The following is a 25,968-nucleotide window of genomic DNA, read 5'->3' as shown; positions in this document are numbered from 1 at the left end:
CAAATTTCCTAAACAAATTTGAGAGATTCCCAGGATGGCTAGACATTTTCTACTTCAGAAAGCCATGCTTTCAAAGTTAGAGTGGGCTGGTCTGGGGTGGGGTGGGGTTCATTCAGGAATAATAAAAAGTACGGCTCATTTGTATTAATTGAGTGCTGCTTTCCTCCTCTTCCTCTTCAGATTCAAGAAATAAAAATTAGGAAGACTTTAGGGAAACAAAGCAGTCACTAGAAACTTAACCAGCTTGCTTTCGACAAACATTCAGGCCATACCCTGACTGAGTTGAGGTGCCTGAGTCATGTCAAGTTGCATGGTCTGAGTTTCATGCATGGTCTGAGTACTTGAGTAGTTCTAGAAGTTGTATTCAACATTTTGTCTTTGGTATATAAAAATGGGCATTTTTTTAATCCCAGGAATGTATGGCTATAGTCCTAACTGAAGGTACAAATAAATTCACAATAATTTTTATATCTGTTTCTCTCTATAACTTTAGTCTTTTCTTTAGTCTCTGAAGGTCAATAACAGCCACAAATTGGCTAGTGACAATGTATCTCCAAATTGCTTTGTTGTGCATATATTGACACTTGGTCTCATCCCGGAGGTTTATTTATCCAATGGGATACTGAAAACCTGCTTTGTGAATAAGAGAATAAATACAAGCTGGATGTATGCTCTTGCCAGCTCTCTCGGCAGTATTTTCATGTGCCAAGCATTGGGTTTACCATCATCAGTCAAATCAATAAAAACCAGATTCAAGAAATAGTACCAAAAATATGTTTATGAACTGTATACTTCTGCTGGATTTTTATTGATATCTACTGGCTCTTAGTTTTTAGGCAGAACATAAAGATTGCTGGCCTTAATATTGACACGGATTAGTAGCAAAGAGTGTGAGTGTTATTAACAAGCCTGTTTCACAACTACCAATTCTTTTTGTGTGGCACATGTGAAGACTATTTTCCAAACTGTGGCATAGTCACTTTTCATCCAGAATATCCTGTTTGTAGATTGTTCCTTATACTTGACCTAGGAGCAGGGTGTCATGTATCATGGCAACCTGCCAGCTGGCTCATCTGGCTGTTCAGTTGTTGCCGTGGCTATCAGTCCACATCTGAGCCACTTTGCCTGAATTGGTGATTCTTGCATTAAAACCATCATCAGCCCTTCTGCCTAAAGGATTCCACCCAAAAGCTTATCACCCAAAAGCTCTTAGAATACACTGCTCTCTTACTTATTCCGCTTGTGTCCAGTCTGGTGGGGGTTATGGAGCTAGATGCTCTTGAGTAGCTTTGTTTATCCGTAAAACATTCAGAGAAAGTCTGAAAGAAGCCAGATGTGATGTCTGAAATGGGTTTAGAACACGCTATCATACTGAACGTAGGCCACTGCTGATGTGTTAAGAAACCTTCCATCCTGATGAAGTCCAGTAAAATAGAAGAAACAACTTTTATTCGCCCGCCTACTCAGACCTTCATTTTTAACAAACCACTTTGTCACCTGTTGGCAGGTTAAAACATTAGTAGATAATTAGAATCTGATGCAAACAAAGACCTTAAGTGAGGCATGGATATATAATTATGGTGAGTCTTCCTGTCACAAATAATCCTGATAAGGGAAGAATTTTTTAAGTAGACCAAATGATGATCTCAACCTCACCTCAGGGGCCACATGTTCAATAGATTCATGTTCTCACCCTTCTTCTTTTTTTTTTAATGCTTTGTTTTGATATAATTTCAGACCTACAGAATAGTTGCAAGAATAGTACCAAGAATCTTCAGATACTTTTCACCCAGATTCCCTGAATGTTATCATTTTACTACATTTCTTTAAACATTTTTCTTTCTTTGTGAAGTGGAATGAAGCAACTTATAATGAGTGTTCACTAATGTACCATGATTATTTCATTTAATCATCACACCTAAACACACACTCTGTAAAACAGGCCCCTAGTCCTAATTTTATTAATGAGGAAATAGACACAGAAGTGTTGTCACTCAAAGGAGACAGAACTAAGTGCAGGCCACCTACTTAATGATGTGACAACCTACCATGCTGAAACATTTCAAGCTTTATCTCAGTTAATTGTCATACAACTTTTCGAGGTTGGTACTGCTATTATCCCCATTTTACAGATAAGGATGACAAAGCTTGAGAGTTTAGTTCACTTGCCCAGGGTCATGCAGTTAGAAAGTCTAGAGCCAAGATTCAGATTCAGCATGTCTGACTCTAGAGATGGAACTCTTCGTCACTGTTCCATGGCATTTTCCAAAGCAGGGAATTTTGCCAACTGCTAGCCTAAGGGGTGCTAAGCATGCATATGTTTTTATAAATATAGAGATTTGTTGTTATGAACATCCTAGGACAATTTAAAATAATTTATCCATGTTCTCCTTACATATTTTTTTTTTCTTCCATGTTTAGTAGGTATCCAGGTACTATTTAGCCTTTTGTTTCTAGAGAGGTTCTTGATATAGGGCCCAAAGTGGAAACTGCTTCCTTTGTGTCTTTGGAAAAAGCTTACACAAGTTGAAGGGATTACACTAGGTGTACTCAAAGGAGAGAAATCAGGGTATCTGGGAAGTGGAGAGGGTAAGGGGGATTTGATCAAGGTTGGGGTCAATCAATCCATGTACATCTCTTGGTGGTAGCTGCCTGGGGACAGCTGCAAGTCTATGAGGGTAGCTTGAATACTAGACACTGGGCTTTCTATCCCCACCAGCCACTCCTCAGCCCTCAGCATGAGACAGAAACACCTGAGCTGCTGGACCACAGGGACTGTGTTCACTGAAAGAGTGAGTCTCTCAACAGGAGACCAAAGACCAGGGAGACACCTCCAATGTTTGCGAGCTGCATAATACCCTAGAACCCTTGCTCTATCTTGATGAATGAGAGCCCCAACACAGACTATAAGTAGAACAGCTAGATCAGGGATTTGATTAAACTTTAACTTGTTAGGAAAAAAAAGGCTTGAACACTTCTTGCACACCTGAGTTTGTGATTCACATGGCCTTTTCATTCATTAGCTATGTGGCCTTGGGAAAGTTGTTGAGACTTTCCGGGATTTGGTATGCTCTTTCTTAAAAGGAAGTTAGAATAAACACTACAGACCTTGTCAACACTCAGTTCTCTGATTTCATTATTCTTTCTGTATTTCACTTCCATTAAACGGCAGAGAATTAAGTCCGGAAATGGTGTGTGATAAAATGGGTAGGTTCTACCCTGCAGCATGGATGGAGATTAATATATAGGCTCCCATGTAGTCTTTCAGTTCCAGCTCTCCACTTGTAGAGTTTATCCTACTCCTTCTTGGCTCACTAAATGACACAGCACACAGGGTGTCCAGGTTGGTGTAGAGTTCAAATGAATATAAACATGTGTTTGCCCTAAAGGAATAGGAAAGACACATGAAATAGGTAGAAGTAAAAAAGGAGAAGCCTGGATAAATTACTTGACTCTGCAGCTCAAGTCTTCTCAATTCTGCTAGTCAACACTTGGTGAAAAGTCAGCTCACACATTTAGGTTATGTCCTGTGTATTAGAAGAAACACAAGTGCCAAGATGATGAGAAGCAACTTCAATTATACCATCTTCTAACTCTTATGCATTATAAGGGAGGTATAGAATAAATGGGTAAGTATTACATTTCTGTCAAGTAGTACTTTTGCCATACCAAATGCTCCTGTTCCCACAGATAATCACCTGAATGTGGGAAGTAGACATTGCGGTACTTTGGAGTAGACATTGATGATGTCCTTGGTCTTCCTCAAGTTAATATCAGTGGCTTTAAGGAGGTACACAGGTGCCCATGTCATTGAAAGTTAATCTGTACCCTCAGTATATTTGGATGTAACAGAATTTTTAGTCTAAATGAAGTAAAGGAGACTAAAGTTTGATGTATGCTGATGGGCACTGGATTTGGAAATCTGGCAATTGCTATTAAATCTAGAGGATTCTTCTTCCCAAGTTGCTGTGATGACAAGTACTCATCTATGTCAATAAACTTTTTATAGAAGGCCAGAGAGACTATACGGTCTCTGTTGCAACTATTCAAGTCCGCCATTGTAAAGTAAAAACAGTCATACACAATACACAAAAGAATGAGTGTGGCTGTGTTCCCATAAACATTTAGTTATGGATACTGAAATTTGAATTTCATATAATTTCACATGTCACAAAATATTATTCTTATTTTTATTTTTTTAACCATTTAAAACTGTAAAGGGTATTTGTAACTTGAGTCTAGTATAAAAACAGGGGGCAGCTGGGTTAGTTTGATGACCCCTGATGTAGATGGTCTCTGGTTTTAGTTGTGAACAGTAAGAGGTTATGCAAAGAGCTCTTCAGTGGGACTCAACAGAACTGGTGTCTAGTCTTCTCAGCTACTGACTACATGAACATTGGCAAGTCATTAAAAAATCCCGAGGTTCCACGTGTCTCATCTTATGGCATTTGTGTAGGTGGAGGGAAGGTGGTAGATGATCAACATATTCTGAAATTCTATGAGTTTCAACTTCGATCAATCATCCCAGGTGTTACCTTGCTAGCAAGTATTATTCTTATGTACAATTACTGGCATATCTTCTTGAATTGCTATGCTTGCTCATCTTTGTGGAGCCTACAGGGCCAAACTCTACACTCGCGGAAACATCCCTGCTAGTGGAAATGTGGCTACGCTGTAATTTCTATTATTGTCAAGAGAAGGTCAATTACCTTGTCAGAACTCTAACAAGTATCAAGAAATTGCCAAAAGACTTTCAGAAACCAAGATACACTTTCATTTTCCCATTCCCAAACAACTCCTCTGAGAGTCCCTCTTCACTTACAAATACTCTTAAAGGAAAATAAAGAGGCTTGAAAGAAATGCAATGAAATCTCATTAAATCAGAATTTACAATAATTTGGTCTGAGAGGAACTGGCACTGTTTATGAAGAAGGGTTTTTCTGTGTAAATTAAGAAGGTAAAACTAATTGGGATGGGGATGTTTATAGCCTATTTAATGGAATCCACTGCTTTAAAGCACGTTTATAGCATTGATTTGCATAAAAACGTGTTAATTAAAAGTGCTTTTTTTCAAAGAAAGCAAGAGCTCTACTTGGTAGCAATTTCTTAGAAAATGCTCAGGTTCACAGGAACTTGAAAGTCATAAGCTGATATTTATTTGAAATATGATTTAATTTAGACATTTTTTAAATTCAGGCTGGCCCCTTTTTCAATAGTTCAGGTTAGCAAGGCTGTACATTCCTTGGATCTAGCTACGAATGTTTGAGAGAGATACACAAGAAGAGCCTTAAATGCTCTTCTTAGAGAGCATAGAATTAAATGATAGCATAGAACTTGTCAGGAAGACAGAGAGACAAACTATCTAATGATTAAGGACAATGTTCTAAAACTGAGAAATAGAAATTTCAGCAAATTTGTACATTACAATAACAAGAAAATCACATCTGAAACTTGAGGATGGAAAAGAATTTCCTATTATATCCAGTTGCATTGATTCCTAAGTCAACGTGTCCTTTCTGATGTATATAAGATGAAGGTATGTGAAGGCTACGTATGGAAATTGTAATTATAATTCGAATGAATGTTCTCACTTAGGCTGTGTTTAGGTATGCATACTGTTTAGGTTCCCTGATGAGATGAATCAAGCACAAGGCTTTCCTTCTCAAAGGAAGAAAAGTCTCCAAGAAGAGATGAGCTTTCCTTGGAGCAGAATTAGTCTTGTGTCATCCCATGAGTTTGTTTTCTTAGAAGTGAACTTCTGACTAATGAGCGCTATGGCAGCACAAAGGGTTTATAGAATATATGTATTCAAATAACATGCTGTTACTACATGTCTGCTCTTAACCGTTCAGTGCTCAGGGAAAGAAAGACCAAGAAACTACACACATTTACAGAATAAAAGTGAGGAAGAGGGAAGAAAGGAAACAAAATCTTCTGTCTAGTTTGCCTGAGTTTAACCTTTCCTGAATTTGGAAATCTGGACCAGCAATGTGTGTCAGGATACACTCACAGATCAAAACTAACTCGCTTCACTGGTTTTCTGGGATGTCTATTACCTACTTTCCAGTTTTTATTTATAGACTCTATCTCCCAGGTATACCTGGTATTCACACCATACAAAATAAAAGACCGTTGCGTTTTAGAAAATTTTTGACTAATTTGGTCAAGAAAGTCAGTCAGGCTAGATCATTTCCAGTGGTTCCCAAACTGTGATCCTCAGAGCAGCAGAATCAACATCACCTGGGAACTCATTAGAAATGCAAAATCTGAGGTCCTATTCCAGACCTACTGAATCAGAAACTCTGTAGGTGGGGCCAACAACCTGTATTTTTCCAAGCCCTGCAGGCGATTCTGATGTGAGCTCAAGTTTGAGAACCACTGGTTTAAGCTAAAGAATCCACATAGCCTGCAGCAGGGTTCCTCTAGTACAATGGAAAATCTGGTCAGTCCGATTCAGTGGCACTGTCTTGGAAGCACCAGAACTATTTTCATAAGACTGTGCCTTCATTTTAAGCTCCTGTTTACTTTTAAGAAAATAATTAACCCAAGAAATATGAGATCATTGTGAGAAACTTAGAAAATACTACAAAATAAAATGTAACAACCTTTATCAATGCAGATATTCATGTAAAATATGTTTTAAAAGGACTCATAATGTACATACTGTCCTATAACTTATAAATTTTCCATTTTACGGAGGAGAAAATTGAGGACTAGGGAGGCACAGAGCTTATCTCAGGCCGTAGTTAGTTAAAAGGAAGAACTAGGATTTGAACCCAAGCAACTTAATCCCAGAGCCTTTGCTCTCAACCCTGGTGCTGAGGAACTACATTATAGTTTCAAATGGCTAAATAATACTATGTTAAACAGATCTACCAAGTGTATTTAATCAATTTCCTACTGCTGGATACTCACTTATTTCTCCAATTTTTACTACTGATAATGATATTGCAATGATTATTCTTGAAGACGCATCTTTGAACATTTATTCAAATTTTTTAAGACAAAATTTCTCAAAATGGGATTGCTGAGTTAAGTGGCTTGCTGTTGATACGTTTTCAAATTTCCCTCCCATTTACTCTATCAACAATATATAAGGGTACCCTTTTCTTCACTCCTTTGAAACTGTAGGATAGTACTTCTTTAACTTTTGCCAATTAGGTGAAAAATGGTGTATCTGTGTCTTAATCATTCTTTGGTTATTAATGGGGCAGAGTATTTTCTACAGGCTCATTGGCCACTTATATTTCTTTTGTCTTAATTGCCCATTTGTGTACTGGATCTACTTTTTAATATAAAATTTTCATTAAAATATAAACACACATATAGGAAAGGAAACAGATTGTAAGTATAGAGCTCTATGAAGTTTCATAAAGGCATATATAAAGTTTCCTAAAACACACACATGTAACTGAATTAAGATTTAAAAAACCAGAATATAAACACCACCTAGGATGTCCCTTTGTGCCCCATCCTGGTCACCATCCACTTCCCCACAAAGGGAACCACTATACTACCCATTCTCAACAGTTCTCAATTGCCCCCAAAGGGTGGAAAAGTGATTCTTGGAGGGGGGATATCTTATCTATTTATGTACAAAGTATAGATGTCCATGTACTGCATAAACAGATAAACAGTGTCTCTGCGGATATCATGGGAGAGGGTGATAATGAAAAGAGGCTGAGAAACATCACACTATCCTGACTGTGCGGTTTTGCCTGTTTTGAACTTTGTCAAAATCTTGGCCCACTTCTTAAACTGGAGTGTTCTTTTCCTTTTTGATTTGTGAGAGTCTTTACATGTTAAGAACATTAACATTTTGTTCTGCATATTGAGGATAACATTTTCTAATTTTGTTCTCTGACTTTTAACTTTGTTGACATTGTCTTTATGTACAGAAGTTTGAATGTTTTATTTTGTTGGATCTTTTCCCTCAAGGTTTCTGGGAGTGCTTTCTCTGGTTCCCGGAGCCTGAGCACACAGTAGCCTGCTGTCGGAATCAGGCTTGAGAAATCTGAAGGGCAAACAGTTGTGGCTAGCGGTTGGGTTGGGAGCAAGCTGCCTTTCCTCTGGCAGAGGACAGTGTCTATTTTCCATGGACCACGGTGGCTTGTGTTGCATGGAGTCAGCCTGGAGGTCATTTAAAATGGCCCCTCCCACATAAGGGCTCATTCTGCCAGGGGAGGTGCATTCTGCTGGAAAACATTGGAAGTGATTATGGATTATAGAACTGAGGGGTGAACATACATAAGTGACAACCTAGAAAAGAAGCTATGATGGTCTGAATGTTTGTGTCCCCCCAGAATTCATATGCCGAAAACATCACGCCCGAAGTGATGGTATTAGAAGGTGGGCTTTGGGAGGTGATTAGGTCATGAGGACAGAGCCCTCATAAATAGGATTAGTGCCTTTATGAAAGAGGCCCCAGAGAGCTGGCCCGTCCCTTCCGCCATATGAGGATACAATGGAGAAGTCTGCAACACGGAAGAGGGCCCTCACGACCATGCTGGCACGCTGATCTGGGACTTGCAGCCTCCAGAACTGTGAAAAATAAACTTCTGTGGTTTATAAGCCACTCAGTCTGTGGTATTTTCTTATAACAGCCTGAATGGACTAAGACAGAGGCATTGCTCACCTCAAAGGAGTTACAGTCTGACATTCCTAGCAGGGCACTTACCAAGGAATGCACACAAGTGCATTTTGCATTTGAATTGTCCGAGTAGCTTTATTCTGTTCATTTGCTCATTCATCCATCAATTCAGTCATTCATTCAGTTTCAATTTTATTTACATAGTTATTTCTGATGGTAGTTGTTCTTGGTTTTTACATTTCCATCTCAAATGCCTCAGTTTACCTAAGTGTAATTTACCTAGATGTAATGTGTGAGGTAGGAATCTAACTTATTTCCTTATATGATCAGCTACTTATCACAACACTAATGATGTGATTGATACTTTTCCAACTAATTTGAAATATTGCTCTTGATATATACAAATGAGCACGGCAAGTTGTGTCTGTCTCTGGACTTTCAATTTAGATCCCCGCACCCCCCACCCTGTCCATTAATGTCATCAGGATTGTGTTCAGTTTACATATTCATTTGGGGAAATGTTGATGGAATTACAATACTGAGTCATTCCCTTCTGGAATACGGTATCTCTCTCTGTTTTTTCAAGTCCTCTTTTAAGTCTTTTATAATAGCTTTATAGTTTTCTTCAAATAGGTTTTACACATTTTCAAAATAAGTTTATTCCTTAGATGTTTGCTATTTTGCTCGTATTTACTAATAATATCATTTTCCCCAGTATATCCTCTTAACTGGTTGTTGATTATTGACTTTACTATATGAGTTTTAAAAATTGGTGTTTATTGAATTCTTTATTGAATAGTTCTATTATTTCTAATAATTTTTGATTATGTAAATATGTAAAATGGAATAAAGTGGACTAAAACTCTATCCCTCCTGCTCAGCTCCCCGTCGTCTTTACGGTGGCCCCCAAACCAGCCCCCTCAGAGGTCCCCTTTGCTCCTCACAAATCACAGCTTGAAAACCAGAGCAGTGAACAATCAGATCATCTGCAAATAATAGTGTACCTCTTCTTTTATTATACATTTACTTCTTATTCTGTCACGAGGCAGTCATTCAGTAAATATTTATTGACTTAAAGAATGAAAAATGAATGAATAATTATGTTGTGTAGTACTTCCAAAGGTTATTAAAAATGGTGGTAAAAACACATCTTCACCTTTTTCCTGACTTTAAAGTGAAAGCTTCTAGTGTTTTGTCATGAAAGGTAGTACAGTCTCTTTGTTTGAATTAGATATTTTTTATTCCATTCAGGAATCTCCTATTTTTATTCTATTAAAAGTTTTATAAAGAATGACTACTGAGTTTTATAAAAGCTTTAGCAACATCTATCAAGACAATCATATGTTTTCTTCTTGGATCTTTCAATGTTATAAATTGTCTTATTATTGAACTAACCATCCTTACAGTCCCTGAATAGAACTGCTTGATCGTGTTATCCTCTTATTTGAATACACCGTTGGATGTGCAATGCCAATTTCTTATATAATTTTTTTTCTAAGTAATATTGCCTTATAATTTTCCTCTTATTAAATTCTAGTTTGTCAAATTTTGGATCCAGGTTATGCTAGCTCAGCAGTTGTCGACTCTGGCTGCTCATCAGAATCGCCTCGAGTGACTCATTACAATACAGATGCCTCAGCCCCATAGCAATTACTCTCCTCTAATTCAAAACTTTCTGTTTTTATCTTTAATAATTCAATACTTTTCTTTCCTTTTATTTCTCACTGCGTTGGTTGTTTAGTGTACTAGCTTCAATCTTTCTTCTTTGGTAAAGTAAGAATATACTTTTTCCTCTGCATACACACCTAGCTAGATCCTACGGTGTTCTCATAATTGTTAGTTTCTAAATATGACCTAACTATAATTTCATTTTCTTTTTGATTCAAGATTCACTTAGGAGAGGGCTTTAAAATATTCAAGTGATTTTTAAAAAAAGGGTTTGTTTTTAATTTTGTCATTAATTTTTAGCTTTATTTCCCTGTGATCCAAGAACGTGACCTATGTAGATTCCACTTTTGAGAATTTAATGACTTTTTTTGTGGCATAATATATAGTAAATTTTTGTGATAATTTAGTAGCTATTTAAAAAGATAAAGTATATTGGCAATATGTTTTAAGTTTCAGCATTCAATATATAAAATTAAGGACACTCTTAATGTCCTCTGTGTCTTTATTTGTTTCTTCTTTTGCCTTCTTTGTTTTTCAAGGTCTCGTATCACTATTTCCTATGGTCTCCTATCACTATTTCATTTTTTATTTTTCTTGCTTTTGTTTCTAATCAGCCTGTGGAATGTTAAATTGACCCACATGATTTTAAAGCCTCCCATAATTCATTGTCCTACTAATTTCCAGTTGTACAGAAAAATAAACAGCCATATATGTCTCTGCTGTGTTGCTTAATACGCAGGGATATGGGACTTATATCTTCTTCATCATGGGCACGCCACATAATTTTTCTAAGGTGAATCTCTTATTACATTTAATGATTCATAACTTAAGCTTAACTTCTGCTTTCCTTTTTGTTCACATTTGCACCACATATTTAAGTTGTTTTTTCATTTATTTTTGAAGTTTCAGCTTATTCTTTCCTTGAGGCTTAATTCACAGGAAAGAAGCACAAGCAATTATGCATTTACTTTGCCTCAGGGTTCGCTGCACCGTGTCTTCCACTGTTAAATCAACACATTCAAACACACATCTTCACGTTCGGAAAAATTAAATAGTTCTTTCAGATAAAGAAGTTCAAAGATCAAACTTGGAAATATCTTGCATAATGAAGATATTACTGGTTATTGTTTGATGTTAGTACTCAGACGTTATGAACAATTTGTACACAATTCTCAATCCCAATGCTGAAAATCTAAAAATCCATGTAGTTGCAAAATCTGTTTGCAAAACAGTTATCCTAGCAACTTTCCAGCTAAAAATTTGGAGGCAAGCCACCTTAAAAAGAGGATATGGAGTTCCAGTCTCTTCGACTTTTGATAAGCTGTTCAGTCTAGAGTTCACTAATTCACAACGTAATATCACACACACTGAAACTCAAAAATTTCTAGTCTTTCACAGCACATTAATAAAGTTATCAGGAAAAACTAGGCTGTAATTACCAAAGATATCACATATGGCCCACAATTTGAAGGAGACAGCCCAAATCAGGAGCATTCTAACAAAAAACAACATGATTATAGAAGATATGAGTTTAAAATGTGTCAGACATTTTAAATGCTTGATTATGTCTCAAAACTGCCATTTCACTCTGCCTCATATTTAGGATATAAAAAATGCACAATCCTCCCACCTCCTCAGCCTGTGGAATGTTAAACTGACCCGCAAGAGAGTCAGAGCCTCCCTTAATTCTGAATTCCACTATTTTTTAGTTATACGTGAATATAAACAGCAGCACATCATTTCACATCTTAAAGACTGCATTTGCAATTCTGTACATATCTGTCTGGAAATGTATCATCTCCACCTGTATTTTGGGCTTATTTTAACATTTGCAGGTGCAGATTTGGCTAAAGACCTTACTCTTGGGCTCTGTCTGTGCTGCTCCCTCACCGGATCGACCTCCCTCTTGGGCAGGAGGATATGTTGGTGGTGGTTGCAGCAGGGAGGCAGGAACTAGGTGCTTGGCTGGGACCTATCTTTCTACTTTTCGCCCTTTGAAATGACTTTAATTTAGTTTTATTTATTTCTGATTACAACGCATAGTTGAGTTTAGGTTTTTGGCCAAATAATGTTTTTCTTTCAGTAGTCAAATATGTCCTAGTTGCATACTTTTCATCAAAATAATATGTGTGATCCTCTCTTCTTTTACTATGTTTTAAATATTTCCACTTGATTTCTTTTTTGTTTAATTTCGCTATTTTGTAATATGATTTCTGTGTTCTTTTCTCCCTAGAACATTGGAAATTATTTTTAAAAAGCTCTGGGAAGTACTTTTAAGTGATTAAACATTCTTAAACTTTTCTTTTGGTTCCTCAAGAAGCTATTTTGGTTACTAAAAATTGTTAAGCCTTCATATTCCCAAGTTTTCGCTGTTAATCCATTGGCATTGTTAAACATTTTCTTTCTTATTTTTTTTTTGGTGAGGAAGACTGGCTCTGGGCTAACATCCCTTGCCAATCTTCCTCTTTTTGCTGAGGAAGATTAGCCCTGAGCTAACATCCGTGCCCATCTTCCTCCATTTTGTATGTGGGACACAGCCACAGCATGGCTTGATAAGCCGTGCATAGGTCTGCACCTGGGATCTGAACCTGCGAACCCCAGGCCGCCAAAGCGGAGCACATGAACTTAATCACTATGCCACCAGGCTGGTCTAAACACTTTCTTAAGACTATATAGCATGTTTTCAAAAGTTACTTGTATTTCTTGAAATAAAAGTCATTCAAAATTATGCTATTAATTCTTGTATACTATGTTAAGGTTACTATTTATGTTGCAGAATACTTTCAAATGAATCCTGTTTATTTATATATTTGTTGACTGCTTATATCCTTGTTTTCAGTCCTTCTATTTGCCTAAAATAGAAGTGGGTGGCTTCTATTTTGCTCTCTCATTGTTTACTTGAAACCTCTTAAAATCTTCTTCCTAGAGCTTGAGCTGGAGAGCTCAAAGAAACAGGTAAATATTACAAGTCCAGCAATTCAGAAGGATGAGTAGATGGAGAAAGAACTTAGGCTGCAGGCAGTCCAAACTGGGATTTTCATCTCTGTCTTGTTTCCCTGGGTCTTTTGAGCCTTAGAGTCACAGAGCCATATTCCATTTGTAGCTTCCACTGGAGGCAAACCATTGGCTATGTCAAGTTGCCTCCCTCCAGCTTCTGCTGTCTGTGATTGGGGAGTGTTTTGTCTCGGCAAGTTGAGGGGTCATCATCTTCTGGAATGTATTTTCTGTCTGGTTCATTAACAGTCCTGGTGTTGGGTGTCACCAGCAGCAGAGGAAACATCTCCACAGGTTACTGACTCTATGGCTCTCATGACTGGGAGTATTCTTCCAGTCTCTGCTTCATCTGCAAATGGGGTATTGTGGGCGACCTAGTTCTCCTAGGTGGAGTAGAACCTTCCTTTCATACTCTGCTTTTGTCTCCAGCCCTTATGCCTCAAAATAAAGATAAGTAAGATGTCTTTCTTAAGAAATCTGGGCAACCACTTATAAACTCTGGAGATTTAGCTAAGTATTTACTGAATATGTGTGTAAAAAAGTTATTCTGTTCAATTTGAATTGTTATTTGTTGTACAGATCTGAATACACTCATGTCATTTAACGATGGGGATATGTTCTAAGAAATGCATCGTTAGGCAATTTTGTTGTTGTGCAAACATCATGGAGTGTACTTACATAAACCTAGTTGGTATAGCCTACTACACACCTGGGCTATATGGTAGTAATCTTATGGGACCACTGTCGTACATGCAGTTTGTTGTTGACCAAAACATCGTTATGCAGTGCATGACTGTAATTACATAGTTTTAAAGCCCTTCTGCCAACTGGTTATCTAAGAAGGGCATGTGGCTCATTTTTCATTAATAGTAAATCCTTTTTAAGCAGATTTACCTCTGATTCTTAGACAGGCCTGAAACTAACCTGGTGAACCCTGTACATAATATCCTGGATGGGAAACTGCTATAGTAGAGAAAGCTGTGCTGGACTGGGAGTTAGGACGGTTAATAAGCCACTGAGGTCACATCACTTACTCACCATGATCCTTAGTGTTCTCCTCTAGAAGACGGGAATAACACCACCTGTACTGCCTACTACAGTGCAGGATTTTTGTGAGAAATAAATGAGATGATATATAAGAAAACAATGTGTCAGGAATAGCAAAGCACTCTACTGGAGAGGCTTGCATCACCCCCTTCTCCCTGAAGTGGAGAAGAGCAGAAGTTTCCTTCTCACAGATTTCACTCCTCTGAATAAAAGAGAAATGTTTCAGCTAAAAGAGAAACAGGCAGTCTGTTCCACCTTACTCATTCATTCATTCATCATTCAGTCATTCATTCAGTCAGTCAACACAACAGTCAACAAGGCCAATTCCTCCCTACATGAAGCTTATGTTTTAGTAGGAAAGATGGGCAATATACACAAAAGCAAGATCAGTGATGGACATCATTGAGAAAAGAGCCAAATCCAAATGAGAAGTTGTTGGTCACTGTGTATAAAGTTTCGGTTATGCAAGATGAATAAGTTCTAGAGATCTGCTAACATAGTGCCTATAGTTAACAATACTGTATTGTGCACTAAAAAAATTGTTAAAAGGGTAGATCTCATGCTAAGTGTTCTTACCACAAAAAGGAGGGACACAAAGAAATTTTCTGAGGTGATGGATACGTTTATTACTTGATTATGATGATGGTTTCATGGTGTATGCATATGTCCAAACTCATCAAATTGAATACATTAAATAAGTATAGTTTTTTGGGATATCAATTATATCTCAACGAAGCTGTTAAAAAAAAAAATAAAAGTGGGAGAAAGGACCCAATGAGGGAGGCACAATAGTTGTGATTTTAGATAATATGGTCAGGAAAGATCCATTCTGGAGAATTAAAATCTGTAATTAATCAACTGCCTGGCAACAGCATAATTCTTAAAATTTCCAAAAAGAAACTTCATATACCTTTTTCTTTTTGCATTTTTATGGCAGCTTTTTGAGGCACACGATCTAGATATGCTGTAGATTTGAGAGGTAGCCACAAGGAATCTGAGACCTAACGGGACAAAATTTCAAAGTAATGAATGTACATACCCATTTCATGTCTGGTGCTGGCCACACCTACACCATATGCCTCTAAGACTTCCTTTACTGTCCTCATAGATTCATCATATCTGGCTGCCATGCCAAGGAAGTTATAGGAGCCCATGTTGATGACATCTTCAATGATTCTTCCAGTATACCTGCAGTGAGAAGGGGAGGTGAGCACAAAGGGCTTTCTCATTTAATATTGTCCCAGTGCCTCATAAAAGACTCTCACAAAGAGATCTTGGGTCTAGCCCAAATCATATATTTTCTTTTTTCTTTTTGACTTGCATTGTTGTTACCATAAAACAGTTTGTCCTTAGAGGAAAGTAACCCCATACTGAAGCTGAGGAGAGCATTGGAAAAACACATCTTGAGCCATGGAGTATTACCTAGTCCTAATTTTCCTTGGGTGCTTGCTTTCATGACACCTGTGTTCTGGTTTAAATTCTAGCAAGACCTTTCTAAATGAGAAAGAGCCACAGTCATCACTATCTCCTTCCGCGAAAGGTAGGAGAGTGTAATTTGTCAATAAAGCTGAAAAGGGTTCTTCTTCGCTGGCTCTGGGTATCTTGCACCTTCTGACACAGGTCTTGCTTTAATTGCAATATAAACAAGCCACGCTTGGCAACTTAATTAGTGTGACTTCCCCCATTGGCATGATGAGAGCTCGCAAAGAGGTGAATCATGGAAGACCAGGTGCTTCCATACTTTGGTTTTTTCAGATCGGTAATCTGGTGCCCACACTAAGACTTCTTTGAAAGGATTTTCTTTCAACCAAGCCCCTCCAGGTGGCTGCCTCACCTAAACGTCCAGTTGTAGTCGTCCGACACCCTCTCCATCACGTCAAACAGAGCCCCTGGGGCACTGCAGATGGGCCGGTTCCAATTGTCTCTGATTCTCATGTAAAGGTTCCGTGTGTAAAAATTCTCAAAGTTTTGATACAGTGGCACAAAATCCTGTTACAACAGAGGCAGAAAGTTACCTTTGGTCTCTCATTGTCTGTATTTCATTTGCAATTGAAGGCTGGGTGAAGACCTGGAAGAGCCATGCAAATATTCTATCTGTCAATATTTTCTGAGCAAGTGTCTGTGGGTAACAGGACGGGGGGGGGTCCATAAATAATTCTGTAAGGCCTCCATCCTTAAAGAACTTACATTTTAGTGGGGGAAGAAAAAAAGGTGGCAAATAAAAGTAACAGAGATAACAGTGTAATCCAAGTCCCAAAATGGGTAGTGGAGAAAATGAATTCCTGCAGAATTCCATCTAAGGGGTAACAATAGGTGTTTATGTCCAAAGCAGGTTAGTTGGAAAAAATTGGTTGGATGATAATTAAGTCTAAACTTTTTTGAACCTGACTATCGTCACTCATCGTGTTTTTAGAAATGCGGATGAACTTGAACTGTTGGACCTGTTGGCAGTTGGCTGGCTGTTGTATAGCCAAGGGCCTGGAAACTGAGTTGGTGAGCCTGTGGAGGCACCTTGCTTTTCTTGCAGTTGAAGTAACGGCATTGTTTTGCTGTATAAAATATAATCCAAGCCTGAAGGATTTGCGATACAGCTGAGCCTCAAAGCAAGACATATCTAATTTGTCATCTAACTCCTAATATTTAATATAAGGCAGAAAGTGCAAAACCCTGGCCTAAGTCAGTACTTTGGGTGTTTGTAAGATTAGAGCTGGAGGGATAGTCACGCCTTCTGGAAGAATCAAGGTGGCTTCATGTAGGAGGGGCCTTGCAGATGGGCAATGAGGTAGAATGAGATTGCCATGGGCAGGGATGCTTGGAGAAGGTACTCAGGGTGAATGTGTCTGTATGCTGGAAGTATATGGTGTATTTGAAAAGAATGAGTAAGAATAAAAAGGTCCTATCACTCTGCTCAGAACCTATCATGGCTCTCACCTCATTCGGAGTCAAAGCCAAGGTCCTGACTGGTCTGGCTCCCTGTTACCTCTCAGATTCCACCCCTACTATTCCCCGTGGTGTGGGTGAGGCTGCGATGTCAGCTGGGCACAGAAAGTAGGAGCCTTAAGAGTCCACAGGAGGAACTCACACATTACCTGGGGGCAATGGGGAGTCACTGAATAATTACCAGTGGACTTTCTCATTCTCTCTCCATCCTCTTTGAGTTCTTTGCTCTCTTTTCGCCTTATGAAATGGAGCTGATTTCCTGCAGGAACAAGGAGGACCATGGGGGAAAGGCTTTGTGTAAGACCTTCTTGTGCTACTGGCTTGGCCCACTAATCTCCTGATCTGGTCCATTCTAGGGGAAATTATACAGAATCTACAGGTTTTGATGGCTGGTGGCTGCATCCAAGCCACAGTCTTCTCTGTCACTTCACCCTTTGGTTTTCAAAGACAATGGCATCATTCCCAGGGGGAAATTGTGATTATCTATAAGAAAGAATGTTCATAACCACATACTGGGGACTACCTATTGCATGTGAATTTGAATGATGGTTGAGGAACTCTACTGGTTACACTTGTAAGTTAAAAATCTCATATTAAATGCATTTGCTCTCAAATGGCTAAATATCCTGATTTTATTAGGTGATTTAAATAGGTTTTATTATGATTAAGAGCTACAAGGTTATGATAATCAATTATACTCTTTTATGTTCTAACAGGGAAATGGACATATTTTTGAGAGACAAGGAGATTGTGTAATTCCAGGAAAATCTTTTCCAAACTATTTCCTCTTTGATTTAATAACATTTTTATTCAAATTGTTTACTGACTTTTGGATTACTCTATCTACCCAAACATTGTTTGTGTCCTTCTATTTCTAATTTTTGTTTCTTATTTGAAATGACATCATATAAATTCATTCTATCAAGACAAAAGAGAGAAGTAGGTCCTAAGTAATACTTCTGGACTTTGAATGGGATTATAGTTTTAGATTTTATGAGAAATCTTACTCAAAATAAAGGTAACAGTTGATTTAGGAGAGAAGTTAACATTTTGCTTACAAAAATAGTTGGTTTTAGGTAGAAAAGAATCAAAATATTATGTCAACAAAATTAAAACAAGATTAATTTCAGACATAGATACACAAGATACCAGGGCAGAGACAACATAGAAGTCATAGAGTTAAAATACTCATTTGACGAGTAAGGAAAATCAGACCTAACAAGGTGAGTGACTTGAACTTTCTGGTCAGCCTCTGGCTTCATCTGCTCTCCCAGTAGTCACTTCAGAGTGATCTCAGGCTGGCATCTGCCTCAGCTTATCCTAGCTTTCCTCTAAAACACCAGTGAAGACAAAAAACATAACCCTCCATATGGAAAACTAGGGCCAACAGATTTCCAGGCTATGGAGGAGTGTCCACTCATCATAAGGAACTTGACATCGACTTGAGAAAAAAACCTGGGGCTTCCCATCATTGATGCCTCATAAAGATGTGTCATCATGGCCCCTGAGGGAAGGTGGGAAAATACTCCATCCTGCCCAGCCTCTTTGGGTCCTGGTTCAGAGATCCAGAATTTCTACCTGTAAGGAAATGGACAGCCAGCTCTTCATTGAGATAAATGCTCTGAGGGCAAGATACAGGATTCTAACCCATTTTGCAGGATCAGCAAAGACTTTCTGCTAGGGAATGATCTTCACATTCAATAGAACTTTTTATAAATTAGGTACTTGAAACGTCTCTGCCAAAGCGATGGGCCAGTTTATCCTCCCAGAGCCATTTCTTTGTGGGTGGTGTGAGCACTAACCCAGATCTGAAACACAAACTCAGCAGTCTACGTGTTCCTGAGAGGGACAACTGAGCTTGGAAACTTACTTAGAATTCAAGATCTGGTCCAGAGAAGAGGTGCCTGTCTTTGGGGGCATTGTTCTCCTCTTCCTCTGCATCTGTGAGGCTTCCTGCCTCTGCATGGGTGTATTTTCACTCCACCCCATTCCTTTGAGCACCAGTGAGGTTTCCTCAGGAACAGTCAACACTTTCCAAAGGTCAGTGTCCTTTAGTCTCAGGTAAGCCTCCCACAGCATTTTAACTATATCGGAAAATGAAACTGGACTAGATATTGCAAAAACAGGCATTGCAATAGGACATATGTTTATCCACCTGTAAATTTAACTTGTCACTTGGCCTAGTCATTATCTTTATTTTTCTTCCTGACACAAATGGCCAGATGTGAAAGTGAACCCCAGACCAGGAGGGCACAATCATTTTTGGGGGTAGGGTATAGGAGGTTTGAGCAAAATCTAAAAATGCAGCCATAAGAATGGCTTTGTTTTTTCTGTAATGTGACTATGTTTCTTTTTCCATATTTAAACCTGTAGGGTATTTTTTAATTTTCCAAGTACTATAGATATTTTTATCCAACTTTTATAGACAAATCAACGGAAAGTCAGAAAATTTGAGTGGACAAATTGGGGATTGTACTCAGTTCTAAAACCAATCCTTTTCTCCAGAAACCATGCTGCAAGTGTTGGTGTTTGTAAGGAATTGAAGAGAACATATTTATGGCCCATTGTAAAAAATACTACCAAATTTGGAAGCGTATTCCTTCTTATTTTATTTAACTACATGCCCCCTCAGTAGCAAATTGAATCATGAATTTGTAGAGAAAGAAAAAATCATTATCAAACACCAGTTATTCATTTGTGCCTACATTGACATTTCTGTTCTCGCCTAATATTTTATTTTATATCCTTATTTCCTTTTGGGAAGCAGCTATTTCTCTTACCAGGGTTGAACTCAGAATAAAAAAATATGTTTGTGTTTTCTTTTTCCTTGGAAAGGGTGACTGTATTATAAACAGTTCTTTGAAGTATTAGAAACACAAAGTGAAGATGGCTAAATTTAATTTTTCTTATTAAGAAATTAGAGGGAGGTTGAAAAAAGATGTCAGACTCAGCACTCGTATGTAGTCTACCACTCATCTAATAGTCTTGTTGAATTTGTTGATGTACGCCCTCAGTTATGACAAAACTAGATATTTAAATGATCTATTTAAATGACAAAAAATAGATATTTAATAAACAAAATAAATTTATAAATGACTAGAAAGACAATCAAGAGTGTCATCAATTAATCAGAAATATTGAAGGATCACAAGACATAGAACATAAATAAGATCTTATCAATGGAGAAATAAGACCATAGGAAACCATAGCTCTAAAACATTTGTAGAGAAGACTAGTGTGGACATAAGCTAACTGTAGGGGAGCTTCAAGCTGAGAAGCTTGAACTACAGGAAGTTGATACTCAGGGTGATTAACTAGGAAGCTATATCTCTTTGTCCTCCTCTTATTGGATTAATAGGTAAGAAGCAGCAATATTGTCTATAGGAGAAAGTATTATGGTGGGTAATAAGAGCTGAATGGAAGAGCAATGATTCAATGTAGAGAGGTGCGGAGAGCACACAGCAAGAACTCAAGCTACTGGTCCTGGCAACTCATTCCGTGCCCCTTCTACAATCACTGAATACCTAGGCAAATAAGAATTCTTAAACACCAAAACAAGCATCAGATAAAGTGTCATCTCTACTTAAGAAAAACTAGCACAATAAGAGGCACCAAATTCAGCAAGCAGAAGAACTATCATCTGGTGAAAGACTTGATAGAACAAACAGAAGTATTTAAAATATATATACGTAACATCTTCAGAGAGACACAGCAAAACAACGTATCCTTTAAAAAGGTAAACAATTTAAAAGTATAATGAACACGGCTGAAAAGCAAATTATTAAGCTAAAATAGTAAGTTGACTAATTTTTCCAGGACATAATGAGAAAGGGTAGAGAAAAGAAAATATGAAGGAAAAGTCAAGAGATACGTAGGACAGAATCAGAAGATCTAATATCTCTCTAACAGGAGTTGCAAAATTGAAAGGAGGATAAGGAGGAGAGGAGGAGGAAGAGGAGGAAAAAGAGGTAAAGAAGAAGAGGGAGGAGGCGGAGGAGGGGAAAATTCCAGAGAGGAAGAAAGGTTTGAATCCTAAGATGTAAATGATCTATCAGGTACTGAATAGAGCAAATAAGTAAAAATCCATACCAAGATACATCCTGGTTAAATTTCAGTTCTCCAAGGATAGAGAGAAAAATCTCAAAAGTGTTCAGATAAGGGGAAAAGGCAGTTTACATACAAAGGAATAAGAATTAGATTTCTTCAGATTTTTCTTAGGTGACAGTGGTGGAAAAGATTATAAGAGAAAATTATTTTGAACTTAAAATCCTGTGCTAAGCCGAGCCAGCAATCAAATGAGAAAGCCAAATAAATACATTCCAATATATATAAGGAATCCTGAATTTAACTCCCACATGCCTATTATAAGGAATCCTGAATTTAACTCCCACATGCCTTTTCTGTAATAATTGAGGGTGTACATCAACAAAACAAAAATAAAATAACTGAGGAGGAAGATGAGAGATGCCAGGAAAAATAGTGAATGGAGAAACTGATGGAATATGGTTTAGTCCAAGTAGTTTTATATATGTAGTAAAAAGAAACAGAAACTAAAAATTAATAAATAAATGACAACTTGGAGAATGACAATTTGAGAGAAAGTGAAACTTCATCAAATTCTTCTCCTGGTCAGGGGAAGACTCTAGTTACTGAATTAAGGTACCTAAATTCTAAATATATGTGTTAAACACTCAAAGATAACCATTAAAAAAATAGTAGGGGACTACTATATACAACTTCCTAACAGTGACAAGGAGAAAAAAGTGCAGAACAAAGAAAACTCAATCAAACGTAACAAAGGTGTGAAAGAAGAAATATTTAAAATAAAAAAAGAAAAATATAAATATGGCAGGAATAAGTTTAAACACATGAGTAATTAAAATGTTAGGTTTAACTGTATGGAATTGACAAGATTTGACTGTTTTTGACCTATAAAAACAGCGATTTCATATGGTTCAAGTAAGTAATTGTTCACAGATTTTATTATCTTGTTATAGAAGCTTTATTAACCTTATTAAAAGCTTATTATGAAGCTTTCATGTTTGTTTTAAAAATCAATCTATATGCTGCTTAGAAGAGACAAATATTTTCTGAAAATGATGAAGACTGAAAATAAAGAGATGGCTATTGAAGAAAAAGCAGATGTATAAATATTAATATCAGGCAAAATAGAGCATAAAGTAAAAGCATGATAAAAGGGAAAAATCCACCAAAAACTATAAGAGCCAAGGGCTTTTATGTATCTGACAGTTATATTGAAATGCATAAGAAAAAAAAGTAACAAATGCACAATCGTAGTAGAAGACATTAATATACATTTCTCAAAAATTATAAGTTTTAGTAGACAAAAAATAAGTAAGTCTAGAGGATTCAAGTGACGTAATTAACAAGTTTGTTGTAATAGACCTAAAGGACAGTGTACAATTTTTCATGGCATACACGGAAATTACAAGAAATTCCAATACAACTATCTGAGAAGCTGTGACAACTAAGGAGAAAATTCATTTAGGTGATAGCATTTGAAATCAAAATATGAAAATATCAATAACTTTCCTATATGCCATCAATAACTAATTAGAATATAGGATAGGAAAAAAAGATAGTATTCAAATAGCACCACCATCAAAAAATCATACCCAAATAATAATTATAAGAGGAAAGAGTAAGACTTTAGAATAAAGAAGTTTATAAAATTTTATTAAAGGATATAAGAAATATCTATGTAAATGGACAGACATATCATGCTACTGAATGGGAAGACTAAATATAATTAAGATGTTGACCTCAGGACTGACATCAGCATCATGGCAGAGTGAGTTGATCCCTTTGTCTCTTCCCTCTAAGTTAAAACCAGTTGGACACCCATTGACCAAAAGTGGACTCCCTGCACAGTACAACAGGATGCCTGAGAGATCCATGCATCTATACCACTGAACATGGGTGGATTGGACCTCCAGGAGGCAGTGGAACCAGGGAGCACCCCCCAACTCCCCTTGAGGCTGCGATCCAAAATGTGAATCCTCAGGCTGGCACATTAGCTGGTGACCAGAGGCCACAGGGGCAGACAGGGCACTTGTGGCTTAGCCCCTGCCCCACCAGTGGTGGTGGGTGGCACACACATCCTGAGGCTTCAGGACACAGAGCAGAGCCAGCAACCCGGACCCCTCCTTCTCCCCCCCAGTGGTGGCGCCAGTCTTTCCAGCAGTGGGGATATCATCTAAAACAGATTTCCCTGGCAGGGGTGGAGGGCCCTGACATGAGGTTTCAAAGCACACTGACACAGGCCAAAGATCAGAGGCTGTATGGGCAGCAATGACACTTACTCATGGCTTAGCCTCTGCCCCCACCCTCCCCCAGTGGTGGCAAGTGGCACACATGTCCTGAGGCTTCAGGACACAGAGTGGAGCCGGCAACCTAGCTCCCTCCCTCTCCTCAAGTAGTGGTGCCAGTCTTTCCAGCAGTAGGGATAGCATCTAAAACACAGATTTCCCTGGTTGGTTGGTGTGCCCTGACCTGAGGTTTCAAAGGACACCAGCATGCATCAACCAACAGAGGCTGCAGGACCAGCAACAACACTTGTGGCTTAGCCCTTTGCCCCTCCTGCAGCAGTAGCAAGTGGCACCTGCGACTTGAGGCTTCAGGAACCACAGCAGAAACCATGACCCAGCCCCAGTGGTGGCATCCCCAATGCCAGCTCTACCAGCAGCAGGGGCTGCATACAAGACTCAGGGCTCCCGGCAGTCACAGCAATATCCATGAACCCAGTGCCCTTAGCAGCAGCCCTAATGCTGCAAGCGCCCCCAGGTAACCCAGGAGCAGCAGCACAGGTGGTGTATAGGGCAGCAGCACCCGAGCCCATGGAGATCCCGCAGAGAGCCAGTGGGAGAACATGAGACCCAGGTGACCCCAAAGCAGCAGAAGTGCTCACAGCTTGGTGACTCCAGTGGCAACACCTGAGACTACAGCAACATTGTAAGCAGCAAGGCACTAGCAACTTCAGAGGCACAAGGAGCACAATGAGGGCACTGATGATGCCTCTCACAGAGGCAGTGGATGGTGGAAAGTGCAGGCTCTAAAATACAACCAGAAGCAGCTCATAACTAAAGTAACCAAAGCCTTACCCCAATAAGAAAGGTGATTACTACCACAAATGCACTGGCAGAGGATCAACTCATCAAATACCACGACGAACTACAGTAACATTGCAGAACATAAGGAATTGACAACTCTCCAGAAACCAGACTTGAAGTCACAGAAGATTACAAACGAACTGACAGAGAATTCAAGATAGCTGTTATGAAGAAACTCAATGAGTTACAGGAAAACTCAGAAAGACAGTCAATGAGCTCAAGAATAAAATTAACGAACAGAAGGAGTACTTCACCAAAGAGCTTGAAACTCTAAGAAAAAACAAACAGAAGTTCTGGAGATGAAGAACACAATTAATGAGACAAAAAATAAAGTAGAAAATGTTGAAAATAAAGCAGACCATATGGAAGAGAGAATTAGTAAGCTCAAACATAGAAATCTAGAAATGATTCAGGTGGAAGAGGAGAGAGAAGTAAGATTTAAAAAAAATGAAGAGGGTCGGCCGCGTGGCTTAGTGGTTAAGTGTGCACACTCCACTACTGGCGACCCAGGTTCAGATCCTGGGCACGCACCAACGCACTGCTTCTCTGGCCATGCTGAGGCCACATCCCACACACAGCAACTAGAAGGATGTGCAACTATGACATACAACTATCTACTGGGGCTTTGGGGGAAAAAAAGGAGGAGGATTGGCAATAGATGTTAGCTCAGAGTCAGTCTTCCGCAGCAAAAAGAGGAGGATTAGCATGGATGTTAGCTCAGGGCTGATCTTCCTCACAAAAAAAAAAAAAAGAAGAAATTCTAAGAAAAAATATGTGACTCAATTAGGAAAAGCAACATAAGGATAATAGGATCACAGAAGGCAAAGAGAGAGAGAAAGGAGCAGAGAGCTTATGCAAAGAAATAATAGCTGAGAATTTCCCAAACCTGGGGCAGGAACTGGATATAAAAGTACGTGAAGCTAATACAACTCCTAATTATCTCAATGCAAAAAGATCTTCTCCAAAGCATATTATATTAAAGCTGTCAAAATCAATGACAAAGAAAGAATATTAAGGGTGGCTAGAGAGAAGAAAATAACTTACAAAGCAATCCCTATCAGGCTACCAGCAGATTTATCAGCAGAAACTTTACAGGTTGGGAGAAAGTGGAATGATATATTCAAAATATTGAAAGACAAAAACTATTAGCCATGAATACTCCATCCAGCAAAGTTATCCTTCAGATATATATCCTTCAGATATATCCTTCCCAGACAAGCAAAAGCTGAGAGAGTTCATTGCCATTAGACCCAGCATACAAGAAATGTTGAAAGGAGACCTCCTACCTGGAAAAAAAAAAAAAAAAGCAAAGGTTTACAAAGCTTTGAGCAAGGTGATAAATAAACAGACAGAATCAGAAAATTGTGACTTTGTATCAGAATAGGTTAGTTAACACAAAGGCTAAAGGGAAAGCACCAAAAATAACTATAACTACTTTAATTTGGTAACAAACTCACTATACAAAAAAGGCTAATTTGTGACAGCAAAAATATAGAAGGGGGAGAGGAAAAGGATGGAACATGCATAGGCTAATGGAGATAAGATGCTATCAGCAGGAAAAAACTATCTCATCTATGAGATTTTTTATACAAACCTCAT

General features: G+C 38.3%; 1 protein-coding gene across 1 annotated transcript in view; it reads right to left on the bottom strand.

Annotated features, from left to right (window-relative positions):
- The window catches only part of SPTLC3 (serine palmitoyltransferase long chain base subunit 3), a 147,831-nt gene that overhangs the window by 76,593 nt on the left and 45,270 nt on the right, over positions 1-25,968 (bottom strand). Inside the window, exons 3-4 of the mRNA XM_058563224.1 lie at positions 16,134-16,288; positions 15,339-15,487 (exon numbers count right to left, since the gene is read on the bottom strand). Of these exons, the coding sequence (XP_058419207.1) occupies positions 15,339-15,487; positions 16,134-16,288 (304 nt within the window). The remainder of the gene's footprint in view (positions 1-15,338; positions 15,488-16,133; positions 16,289-25,968) is intronic.

This window comes from Diceros bicornis, chromosome 19 (genome assembly GCF_020826845.1).
Source record: "Diceros bicornis minor isolate mBicDic1 chromosome 19, mDicBic1.mat.cur, whole genome shotgun sequence".
NCBI lineage: Eukaryota > Metazoa > Chordata > Mammalia > Perissodactyla > Rhinocerotidae > Diceros > Diceros bicornis.
This window is presented reverse-complemented; position numbering and strand designations above follow the sequence as displayed.